Source organism: Camellia sinensis, chromosome 9, assembly GCF_055761805.1.
Source record: "Camellia sinensis isolate YWXY chromosome 9, ASM5576180v1, whole genome shotgun sequence".
Classification (NCBI taxonomy): domain Eukaryota; kingdom Viridiplantae; phylum Streptophyta; class Magnoliopsida; order Ericales; family Theaceae; genus Camellia; species Camellia sinensis.
This window is the reverse complement of record NC_138969.1, coordinates 42,868,345-42,881,696: the sequence shown is the minus strand read 5'-3', so window position 1 is coordinate 42,881,696 and position 13,352 is coordinate 42,868,345. Positions and strand designations below refer to the sequence as shown.

Below are 13,352 nucleotides of genomic sequence, written 5' to 3'. Positions count from 1 at the left end.
ATGAAAAATATCAAATGAGAGTGGTCCTATTTATAGATGTAAAGGTGGCTCTTGGTTTTAAATTGAACATGTATGATACATGTTGGTTTTGAATTCAAACAGATTTGAATCTGTTGATAATTCAAACAGATAGCAAAAAAACGGGAAGGGCCCTGTTTGGGTGTGCATTAATTCCAAACTAGTTTATTTCTGTTTGAAAACGGGAAGGGCCCTGTTTGGATGTACAGAAAATCCAAATCAGTTTAATTTGAATTCTGGATTTTATTTTACTAAAAAATAAAATTAAATTCAAATATTTTTAGTCCAAAAAGATTAGAAGCCCAACCCAACCACACACCACACACCCGCGCCCAAGCCCAGGCCCAGCCCGCCTGACCGGACGGACGGCGGCGCGCGCGCACGTGTGGTGATTTTTGGGTCTAATGGGTCTAGCCCATTTTGCCCATAACCTCTCCCTCTAAAACACTTGGGTACCCCTTGGGGCACATCCCAAGTATCTCACCCAAGCCTTATAAACCCTTTCAAAACTTCCCACCAAATCAATGTGGGACAAGCCAATTTACAACCTTAAGGAATTTCCACTAAAACTCCATTTCCATGAAGCACACTTTGGCTTCAATTTCCCATTCACTCGGTAATGGTTTTGAGCAACTAAATATACCACGTGAATCACAACGCGTCATAGAACGCGTTACCACTTTGACCCGAGTAAATCGACACTCGGGGCCCACCTAAAAAATAGACCAAACTTGAGAAAAAATTCTGGTTTTACCCAGAATTTTTCTACCATTTCCAACAATCCCCCACATGAATGGAATTTGATGACAACAGAAATGCAGTAATATGCAGACTTTAACGAAAGGGTATAAGTCGAAAATATCTTGCATCAGGATAGGTAGTTTTCGGCCTTGAACCTTCCCTAGTGATAACCTATCGGATTTACTGGCTAACCAATAGACGCGATGCCTTGAATTGTTCAGCCGTTTGTGTAAGCCAAGACAATAGATTTCACACAAAATATCTTCTAACACATCGTGGTTCTCACTGTTGTGTTCATTTTGGCCTTGAACGCACCTGGTTTTCATGAGTATTTCTAGAGAATGTAGCCTTTTTCATTCTCATAGAACCGGCCCCAGTTCAACACTCATATAGGTGATTCTTATTGTGAGTATCTCCTTATACTTGTCTTGATTTTATACCTTAATCAAGCTATAAGTAATCATTAAAAGCAAAGTTTATCCTTATATCCCTGCATGTAACATATGTTGCAGATATCACTCTCACCATAGGAATGGGTAGGGAATTTTTAATCCCTTGGTGATTTCTGGTGAGCCATACATAACTTAGTTGTCCCTTTGAACTTAGTTCTTGGGATCTCCAGTCATATAAGTAGGGTTACCATTATAACGACTCTTATGTAATAGGCTTTAATCCCATCCTCTTCGATGAACTATACACTAGCTCTTTTGTCAAACCTTTTGTTAACGGATCCGCAATATTCTCTTTAGATTTTATATAATCTATTGAGATTATTCCGTTTGACAACAATTTCCTTACGGCATTATGTCGACGACGAATATGTCGTGACTTACCATTATACATATGATTCTGTGCCTTACCTATTGCAGATTGACTATCACAATGAATGCAAATAGCTGGCACAGGTTTTGGCCACATTGGAATGTCTTCTAAGAAGTGACGACGTCATTCTGCTTCTTCACCTGCTTTGTCTAAAGCAATGAACTCAGATTCCATTGTGGATCGTGCGATGCAAGTTTGTTTCGTGGACTTCCAAGAAACAGCAGCGCCTCCTAGAGTAAAGACATATCCACTAGTGAATTTTGAATATTTAGTATCCGATATCCAATTGGCATCACAATAACCTTCAAGTACTGCTGGATATCGAGTAAAGTTCAAACTATGATCACGAGTAAATCTTAGATATCTAAGAACCCGAATGATCGCTTTCTAATGGTCTTCTCCAGGGTTACTAGTGTACCTACTCAATTTACTGATAGCATAAGCTATATCAGGACGAATACAATTCATTAGGTACATTAGGCTTCCAATGATTTGGGAGTATTTTAACTGAGACACTGCATCACCTTTATTTTTCAATAAATAAAGACTGATGTCTACAGGTGTTCTAGCTAAATTCAAATCATCCTTGATAAATTTATCAAGAATTTTCTCAATATAATGAGATTGAGATAATGCATATCCGTCAGATGTTTTAGTAATTTTCATTCCTAATATAACATCTGCGACCCCCATATCTTTCATATCAAATCTTTTGTTAAGCATCTGCTTAGTTGATTTGATCATATTTTGACTGCTTCCAATGATAAGCATGTCATCCACATAAAGACAAACTATGACATATCCTTGGTCAGTGTTTTTAACATAGACGCATTTGTTACATTCGTTTATCTTAAACCCATTAGTAAGCATTGCATGATCAGATTTTTCATGCCATTGCTTAGGTGCTTGTTTTAATCCATAAAGGGATTTTACAAGTCGACAAACTTTCTTTTCTTGCCCTGATATTACAAACCCTTCGGGTTGTTCCATATAGATCTCTTCATTTAGATCACCATTTAAGAAAGCTGTCTTAACATCCATTTGATGTATTTCTAAATTAAACAACGCTGCTATAGAAATAAGCATGCGAATGGATGTTATTCTTGTCACAGGGGAATATGTGTCAAAATAGTCCAGACCTTCCTTTTGTCTGTAACCTTTAACAACAAGTCTTGCTTTATACTTGTCAATTGAACCATCTGCTTTCATTTTTCTCTTGAATATCCATTTATATCCAAGAGGTTTAGAACCTGGTGGAAGATCCACCAATTCCCAAGTATGATTTTGCATAATGGATTCAATTTCATTATTAACAGCCTCTTTTCACAAAGGTGCTTCAGGACCTGTCATTGCTGCCTTAAAGCTTTGAGGTTCATTTTCTAACAAGTATGTCAGAAAATCTGGACCAAAGGATTTTGATGTTCTCGCTCTCTTACTTCGTCTTGGTTCATCATTAGTTAAATCCTGTTAGTCGAGACTATTACTAGTCTTTTATGTTTGATTGTCATTAGTCTCTTGACTTTGTGTACAATCATAAGTTCTTTTCTGTAAACTTAATTTCTGTCCTTCCTTGTAAGGAAAGACATGTTCAAAAAACACAGCATTCCTTGACTCTATAATAGTGTTCACATTTATATCAGGTATTTCTGATTTATAAGTCAGAAACCGATATGCACTACTATTCTGAGCATAACCAATAAACACACAGTCTACTGTTTTTTGTCCAATCTTAGTCTTTTTAGGAACAGGAACTTCAACTTTTGCCAAACACCCCCACACTTTTAAGTATTTGTAGGAAGGTGGTCGACCTTTCCACAATTCATAAGGAGTACTGTTGGTTTTCTTGTGGAGTATTCTATTAAGAACATAATTAACAGACAATATTGCTTCCCCCCACAAATTCTGTGGTAAACCTGAACTTAGTAACATGGCATTCATCATTTCTTTGAGGGTTCTATTCTTCCTTTCAGCAATTCCATTTTGCTGTGGAGAATAAGGGACTGTAGTTTGGTGAATAATGCCATGTTGTGCACAAAATTCATTTAATGGTGCATCATATTCACCACCCCTATCACTTCTAATATAAATCAATGAATTTTTTATAACAAATTCAAGAAAAAACCAAAATAATTATGACTACTCAAGTCAGAATTAATGTTTTGACAAAATCATATCCTCATAAAAAAAAAATTTGCCTAAGAATCAAACAATTCAAAAACCCATTTGATTGTATACATTCTTGCAACTTAATAACAAATAAATGTCACTGTCATAAAAATATTTGTGACAGAAGAAAATTAAATTATCTCAACTAATGCAAGAGATACACCTCCATATTAATAAAATGGTTCATGGTTTAACAAATTCTACTACGCAAGTAAAATAATTATTAATGACATCTCATGTCACATAATTCAATAATTAACATAAAAGATTTCTTAAATTACTTCCCAATTAAACGGACCGATATAATTACATATATCTTCATGTTTAAATTTCTCTGGTGTTTAAACACCCATTCAAAATTGATTAGAAATATTCAAAAAAAACCTGCTTATGTCCAAAGTCGACATAACAATTTATCATTCCAAATCACTTGAAATTATTGTTAAGAAATAACTTGAGTTGATATCATACATGCATATCAAACGCATCAACTAAAAATAATGAATTAACAAAATAAATTAATCATGCATGATCCCATCACTTGCATCATGAAATAAAAGGATTCTCAACTCATAAATAAAATCCAACGCATTTAAACTTTAAACTTCAAAATGACAAAACATACCTTCATTTAATAAGTTTGATTTGTACATAAATAAACAAATTGAATATGCATTAAAATGTTCTTGTGAATATATATATATATATATATATTTTCCGACTCAAGTGCAGAAACAATTCAAGACTATGAATTCACATTGTAATAAAAATAAAATTAGTTTGTAAAACTAATATTTTACTCTACAAACAAATTCTTCCATGTATACTCACGATGAACTATGATAAAGTCAAAATAATTAACACCTTTTTCACAAAGGGTTCAAAAATAAGTGGTCTACCAAACGAAACCATAAGTTACTTACAAAATTAACAGATTGTGACCGAGTCACAAAGTTACATGATTGATTAACAAAATTAATTTTCTAGTTACTAAAACCAGAAAATAAATTACAATACAAAATAATTTTATTTTTCTTGTTACTAAAACTAGTAAAATAAAATACCGAAATAATATCTGATTACAAAAATCAGAAAACCAAACCGCAAATTAATTTTCTAGTTACTTAAATCAGAAAATAAATTATAACACAAAATCATTTTATTTTTCTTGTTACTAAAACTAGAAAATACTGTAATTTTATTTTCCTTGTTACTGAAACTAGAAAATAAAATACCACAAAACTATCTGATTACAAAAATCAGAACAAACACAAAATAATTTTCTAGTTACCAAAATCAGAAAATAAATTAAAAAACAAAATAATTTTATTTTCTTTGTTACTAAAATTAGAAAATAATATAATTTTATTTTCCTTGTTACTAAAACTAGAAAAATAAAATACCAGAATAATTTTCTGTAACACCAAATAATATTCTGTAATTGTTAATGAAACCAGTATATTACTACTAGTTGTCAAAGAAAAGAGACAGTATATTACTACTATCTGTCAAATAGCATAAATCACTATTTGTTTTTCCAACCAGAATATTAGTTTGAAAACACAGAAAATTAAATACAATGAAGATACCAAAAAGGAATCTGTCTTAAGATTGTTGGACAATCTTCACTGTATTTAATTAAGTTAAATTCTGTTGTGTGCAAAACAACAACAAGAATATAAAGAAATAAAGAAAATGAGAGAATTTGTTTGATTACAAAAATCAAACTCGAAATAATAAATAAATAAATAAAACCACAGATTTTATTTTGTTACAAAAACAAAAAATAAAATCTGATTAAATAAACAAATAAAAACAGAATAAACTTAAACAACTTACTTGGTTAATTTCTTTGAATAACTTTTCTGATCAAGTCCAGTGTTTAACACTGTGTCCTTAAGACAGATTCGTCCTCTCCACGGTGCTTTCAGAATTTGGACGTCTATCTCCCAGGATGAAATGATCTTACCATAAACAATAGCAGCACTACAAATTATTTGCCTTACGAACACACTAAGTGTTTACACTATTTCTTTCAAAAATAAAATGCAGCAAGATGAAGAATATAATTAGCAGAGGTGAAATGCGAAATTTCTGAATGAAAAATATCAAATGAGGGTGGTCCTATTTATAGATGTAAAGGTGGCTCTTGGTTTTAAATTGAACATGTATGATACCTGTTGGTTTTGAATTCAAACAGATTTGAATCTGTTGATAATTCAAACAGATAGCAAAAAAACGGGAAGGGCCCTGTTTGGGTGTGCATTAATTCCAAACTAGTTTTATTTCTGTTTGAAAATGGGAAGGGCCCTGTTTGGATGTACAAAAAATCCAAATCAGTTTAATTTGAATTCTGGATTTTATTTTATCAAAAAATAAAATTAAATTCAAATGTTTTTGGTCCAAAAAGATTAGAAGCCCAACCAGAAAGACGGCGGCAGCGGCGCGCGTGTGGTGTTTTTTGGGTCTAATGGGTCTAGCCCATTTTGCCCATAACCTCTCCTTCTAAAACACTTGGGTACCCCTTGGGGCACACCCCAAGTATCTCACCCAAGCCTTATAAACCCTTTCAAAACTTCCTACCAAATCAATGTGGGACAAGCCAATTTACAACCTTAAGGAATTTTCACCAAAACTCCATTTCCATGGAGCACACTTTGGCTTCAATTTCCCATTCACTCGGTAATGGTTTTGAGCAACCAAATATACCACGTGAATCACAACGCGGCATAGAACGCGTTACCACTTTGACCCGAGTAAATCGACACTTGGGGCTCACCTAAAAAATAGACCAAACTTGTAAAAAAATTTTACCATTTCCAACACTTCATTAATCGACTAATCAAAGAAGAAGAAAAATGAGTTGGTGGATCTAATCGTGGACTTCGGTCTGTGTTGTATGGATTGGAGACTAATTCAAATATACTGTGCATACTTCTTTTAACTAGGTACTAGAGCAAATTTACTCTGTTTTTATACCAAGTTATTGAAATTTTATTTGATCAATTTAATGTAACTTGTGTTTAAAATATAATCTGAGTATCAACAATTTGTTATCATTCAATTAAAGAATTTAGGTATAATTTGAGATATATAGTATAATATTGAGGACTCGTTTAGCATGGAACATTTTTTGTCTAAAAGTTAAAAAAATATTAAAAAAATTAAAAAGCGTATAATCTATATCAAAAAGTCAAAAAATTCTTTTCTCTCTATTTTTTTTTTTACATCTTTTCGTCAAAAATTTAAAATTCATTCCAAACATACTACTTTTTTTTACCTCATATTTTAGTCAAAAAATTAAAAAATTACTAAAATAATTTATTCCCAAACGAGGTTCAAGTATTCAAGGATTTTGTGGTTATGTGAACTGAAAACAATCAATTATAGAAATACATGAGTTATATATTACAGGTTCTATAAAATAAAGTGAGCTTTTTTGATAAATCCACTTTCTAAGAGCTTTATTCCATTCAACCCATATTTTTTTTGACTATTCCATTAGGTCCTATTTGAGATAAGAAGACCAAAATACCATTTTCATCTACTTATATTCCATTTAGTTCACATTATTTTCTTATGTTTCAATAAGTTGTATGGGTGACATAATTACCAAAATACCCGTAATGTGAATGTTTACACCGTCAATGTGAATGTTCATATCGTCAATGTGTAGGGGCCCGGCCCATGTCGATCCTCATGGGTGCCTGAAAAAATTCGAGTCGGGCCGGGGTGGGCCCGATCCATTGACAATGTGAATATTCACATTGACATGTTAACATTCACATTAATAGGAGTATAAAATTGGCCCGCGTCCCGTGGCAGCGCAAAACCCGCCCACGGCCCATGGGCGGGCCGGGTCCAGCCCATTGACAATGTCAATATTCACATTGACATGTTAACATTCACATTGATAAGAGTATAAAATTGGCCCGCGGCCCATGGACGGCCAAAAGCCCGCCCACGGCCCGTTGACAATGTGAATATTTACATTGACATGTTAACATTCACATTGATAGGAGTGTAAAATTAACCTGCGCCTCGTGGCTGCTCCAAACCCGCCTACGGCCCGTGGGCGGCCCAGGGCAGGCCCGGCCCAGCCTGTTGACAATGTGAATATTTACATTGACATGTTAACATTCACATTGATAAGAGTATAAAATTGGCCAGCAGCCCAGGGCGGGCCCGGCCAAGCCCGTTGACAATGTGAATATTCACATTGACATGTTAACATTCACATTGATAGGAGTGTAAAATTAGCCCATGCCTCGTGGCTGTCCAAAACCCGTCCACGACCCGTGGGCAGCCCGAGGCGGGCCTGGCCATTTTTTTTTAATTCTTTTTAATTTTTTTTACCAAAATTTTATTATTTTCTACAAAAAATGACATTAAGCCTCGGCGCGAGCCGGGCCTCCGACCGAGCCTTGAATGGGCCTTAACCGGGCCGATGGGCCGAGCCAGGCTTCAAAGTGATGGCCCAGGCCCTAGCCTAGGGTCTCGGACTAGGCTCGAGCCTGGGCCCAAACGAGCCTTTCCTGAACTGGGTCAGGCCGGTCGATGGGCCAAAACTTAGGCCCAGGCCCTAGCCCTGGCACAAGGGTATTCGGGCTTTGGACGGGTCGATGGATCGAGCCGATGGATCGAGCCTCGGGTCGGGCCGGTGGGCCTAGGTCTAACCTCGAACTTAGGTTGGGCTTGGGCGGGCTTGGCCATTTGTTTTTAATTCTTTATAATTTTTTCTACAAAAATTTTATTATTTTTCATAATAAAAGACATTGCGTCTCGGGCGGGCAGGGCCTCGGACCAAGCTTTGAATGGGCCTTAAGTAGGCCGATGGGCCGGGCGGGGCTTCAAAGTGATGACCTAAGCCCTAACCTAGGGTCTCGGACATGCTCGGGCCCGGACCGAAAGAAGCCTGCCCCGGGCCGTGGGCGGGCTTCGGGCAGTTCACGGGCCACGGGCCAATTCTACATTCCTATCAATGTGCATTTTAACATGTCAATGTGAATATTCACATTGTCAACGAGCTGGGCCGGGCCTACTCCTATTAATGTTAATGTTAACATGTCAATGTGAATATTCACATTGTCACGAGTCAGGCCACGCCCGCCTCGGGCTGCGGTTGAGTTTCGGGCCGCCCACGGGCTGCGGGCCAATTTTACACTCTTATCAATGTGAATGTTAACATGTCAATGTGAATATTCACATTGTCAACGGGTCGGGTCGGGCCCGCCCTGGGCCGCTGGCCAATTTTATACTCTTATCAATGTGAATGTTAACATGTCAATGTGAATATTCACATTGTCAACAGGCCGGGCCGGACCCGCCCAGGGCTACCCATGGGCCGTGGGCGAGTTTCAAGCAGCCACGAGACGCGGGCTAATTTTACACTCCTATCAATGTGAATATTCACATTGTCAACGGCCTGGGCTAGGCCCACCCCTGGCGGCGGGCGGGCTTTTGGCCGCCCATGGGCCGCGGGTGGGTTTCGCGCCGCCACGGGACGCTGGTCAGTTTTACACTTCTATTAATGTGAACGCTAACATGTCAATGTGAATATTCACACTGTCAACGGGCCGGCCCCGCCCCGGCTCGCGGGCGGGTTTCGGGTCACCCACGGGCCAATTTTACATTCCTACCAATGTGAATTTTAAAATATGAATGTTCACATCACAAAATTGTTAACCGTTCAAAAAATATTTATAAGGGTATCAAAATTAAAAATAAGAGCATAAGTGTCCAAGAAAATAATGTAAATCAAGAAAAAGGACTTTATGGAATAAAATTATACATACATGGGACTAAATGGGTTAAAAAATTCATTCATGGACTTTTTGGATTAAAACATTTATAAATGAAATTTATTAATAAAAATCTCTCTAAAATTAGAAGGGATGGAAACGAGTTATTCTTATTTAAATTTATAATTTTAGAAATATTTAAAATAACTTAGAAATATTAGAAATAAAAAAAATATTTTTTATATTTAATATTAGAAATTTTTTTTGCTTATCATGTGAAAAATTAAAAATTAATACCGTTTGCATAGAATTTAACGAAACTGGTTCTTTTTGAAAAGGAAAAATATATATATTTTTTACTGTTTTTTTAAAGTTAGAAAGTAGAGTCAATCTCAAACCGTCTTGGGCTTGCCAACACTTGGGCTGAGGTTGAAACCGCCACAAAGTATAATATGGGCCCACAGACTATGGTGCGGGTCGGGTTCTGTAGAGTCCATTAGGAATTGGAAAGGATTTAAAAATGCGAACCAGCTTCATTCTGCTACTCCGATAATTAAATCAATGAATGAATCATAATTATATTTCACGCTTTTTTTATTTTTTTAAATCATGAACGAAAACAGTGTTAATAAACAACTCCTTATTCTAGTTTGGTATTCAAAACCCAAAAACCTAAAACAACTTCTGGTTTTTTTTTTTCTTTCTAAAAGTTGGTTTGTAAAATATTCCCAAAATGTTTTCAGTAATGATGTGTCAAACAATTTTTTTTTTAAATAAATAAAAACAAGAAATAGAAAGCAAATACGCAACCAATGAATCAAATAGGCCCTAGATATTGGTCACATTTTAATAAGAAAATAAAATAAGTGTTGTGATTGTCAATTGTATTGGATCACAATCAAACAAAGCTTTGACTCTCAACTTCCATCTTCCTTGAGAAATTTGAAGTTTAAATTGAGTAAATTGTTAATTGGCTGTAAAATATATCAGGGTGATTCTGTGTTTGGGGTTTGCATATTTTTTTTAAAAAAAAAAATTGGCTTAGTTTAGCATTTAGTGATTTTTTTTTTTTTTATATATGAAAAACTTAGACTTCTAAATTCAGTTCAACAAAATATGTTGGATGGTTTTTTTTTTAAAAAAAAAAAAAATCAGAGAAGACAAAAATAAATAAAAAATGATGGACTCTATTTTTGTTTTAGAAACACATGGTAGGCTGGGATCACTTTCGAAACACAACCTACATTTAATTGATCAAATAAAATTTCAATAACTTGGTATAAGAATATAGAAAATTTGCTCTTGTACCTATGAACCATGGGTGTGGGTACAGGTAAGGATATGAGTATGGATACGATACAAGTATATTGATACAACAAATTCTTAAAAAAGTAGGGTACGAGTACAGCTGGAATACATTATTTTTTTTTTCAAAATTTATTGAAAAATCTAGAAATCCGCTAGATATTATTTTGTGATTATGTGTCAATTTAAAGCAATAAAGCAATTCTAATCAAACAATCAAGACAAATCGATACAACAATTTTAACGTAAAAAAACCACAATTGGAGCACCTCCAATTGTGATAAAAAATCACGGGCAACAGCCACAAAACAATCTACTAAGAAGATATAAAGGAATTACACAGGTATACTCTCAATTACCTAGCGAATCCACGCCCGAATTGAACCAACCCCTATGTTCCTCTTCCAACCCTGTCTTCACCTCAGAATTGTCTTAACGATGAGCCACTCCAGAATCCACCAAAACTTCAGGTTCGAATTCTTCAGAATCCACCAAAGAACAACTCTCTCTTTTGCGTAGAATGAACAAACAAACCTTTGATGTATTCTTCTTAACCCATGAGTTGAATACTTAATTAAACATAAAAGAAAACTAGCAAAATATCCCCAGATATAAACCTTAAAATCTAAAAAGTAAATAATCTTAAAATCTGACAGAAACATGTACTTATAGAAATCTGGGGCTGCGAAGCTCGCTCGCTCGCGAGAAACTCATCTTGCGTGATTTCCATAAATGGCTTCGCTCGAGCCACGCAACCTGCGCTCGAGAGCACATTCACCTCTCTCAGGTTTTTGCTAGACGCAGTCTTTGCTCGAGCGAGAACTCCTTCACTCGAGCGAGCAAGGGTGGACAGGCAACTTCGAAAGTAATTTTGCATTTTGCTTCGGAGGCGCTGCCCCTCGACCATACTTTTCGAAATTTTGCATTTTGCTTTGGGGGCGCTGCCCCTCGACCCTGCCTGGGAGTAGCCCGATCCCCGTCATAGTCAGCAAAGTGCCAATCTTGAAAGCATTAACATCACAAACTTCTCTGCAAGGCACAATTCGGGTTGGATTCGCATCTAAAAACTCATAGCCTCACTGAAATAAAAAGTGCGAAAATAAGTACAACTAAAAGGAGTTTTGTCAAAGGGGATTACGAAGAATAAAAACCTAACATTTATAATTAAACATCCAACATACAAATCAAAGTTTTAATGTCAAAACTAAAAAGAGAATAGCTTGTCTAAAAAGTTATATAATTCTTTTCTTTTTTTTTTTGATTGTCTAAAACATGATGCAAAAGAGAGCAAAACCATGACTCATGCGTAAAGGGTGATAGAAATAAATTACTTGCTGATTTTCGAAGTTGAAAGAAGAATAATAAAATTGCAACAAATTCTAACAACTGCAAAAAAAAAAAAAAAAAAAAAAAAAAAAAAAAAAAAACTTCATCTTACCTGTGCTGTACCCAAACGTATTTGTCGTACCCGGTATGTATTTGGCACACTCGGTACGCATACCGCCATATCGGTACGTGTACCTGCATTCGATATGTACCTGGTACTCATACGACACTATGTTTGGAGTACCAGTGCTTCATAGTCTTGTACCAAGTTAAAAGAAGTATACTCGAAATTAGTCTCCAATCCATACAACACAGACCGAAGTTGACAATCAAAGCCCAAGTCCTTCTTCTTCTTCGATTAGTCGATTAATTAAGGACATGTCTGCCATCTTTAGAAGCTTCAAGAATGCTTGCATGATGAGCAAGCTATCTGATCCAACTTGATGGCTTTTCCAAGCCACATAATCAACACCAAGTGCCTTAGCCACCCTCTCCAATCCACCATTCAATCCATTGCAATTCCTCATCAAGTGCTTTATATCATATACATCCCCACCAAAGTAAAAATATACAATATAAATGAAAGTTTCAAGGTTCTCAGGCAACTCTCTGTCCATCAACATTTTTATCAGAAGCTTAGTCGGAAGCTTGCGATATTTGACATACACAAGGTCAAACATACTCTTTAGAGTTGGACTTGTGAATCGATTCATGGAGGCACCAACCATGACACACTTGAAAACAGCCAAAAGGATTCTTTGCTACATAAAAGGTACTCTTGATTTCGGCTTATTCTATTCATCATATAATAATTTTAAACTTGTTGGATACAATGATAGTGGTTAGGGTGGAGACTTGGTTGATCGAAAGAGTGCAATCGGGTTCTTGTTCTTATTGGAAGACAGGGTTTACTTGGATTTCGAAGAAGCAACCAATTGTTACACTTTCCACTTGTGAAGTTGAATATGTGGCTGCCCCATCATGTGTTTGTCATGCAATTTGGCTTAGAAAACTTCTGAAGGAGCTCAATTTCATGCAAAAGGATGCAACACAGATTTTTGTAGACAACCAATCAACTTTTGCAATAGAGAAAATCCAATATTTCATGACTGTAGCAAGCATATTAACACAAGCTATCACTTCATCAGAGAATGTATGGGGGGGAAAAAGAAAGAAAAAAAAGTCTCAATTGAAATTTATAAGGTCACATCATCAACTCGCCAACATTCTCAC

General features: G+C 35.8%; 1 protein-coding gene across 1 annotated transcript; it reads right to left on the bottom strand.

The window, feature by feature from the left end:
* Positions 1–12,448: 12,448 nt before the first annotated feature.
* Positions 12,449–12,847, bottom strand: LOC114296001 (putative CCR4-associated factor 1 homolog 11). Its single transcript, XM_028240279.2, has one exon. It carries the CDS (start codon positions 12,845–12,847, stop codon positions 12,449–12,451), a length of 399 nt encoding a protein of 132 aa, XP_028096080.2.
* Between the last annotated feature and the right edge of the window lie 505 nt (positions 12,848–13,352).

Coding starts and splice junctions, on each gene's coding strand:
- LOC114296001 (XM_028240279.2), bottom strand. CDS start 12,847: ATGGTTGGTGCCTCCATGAATCGATTCACAAGTCCAACTCTAAAGAGT.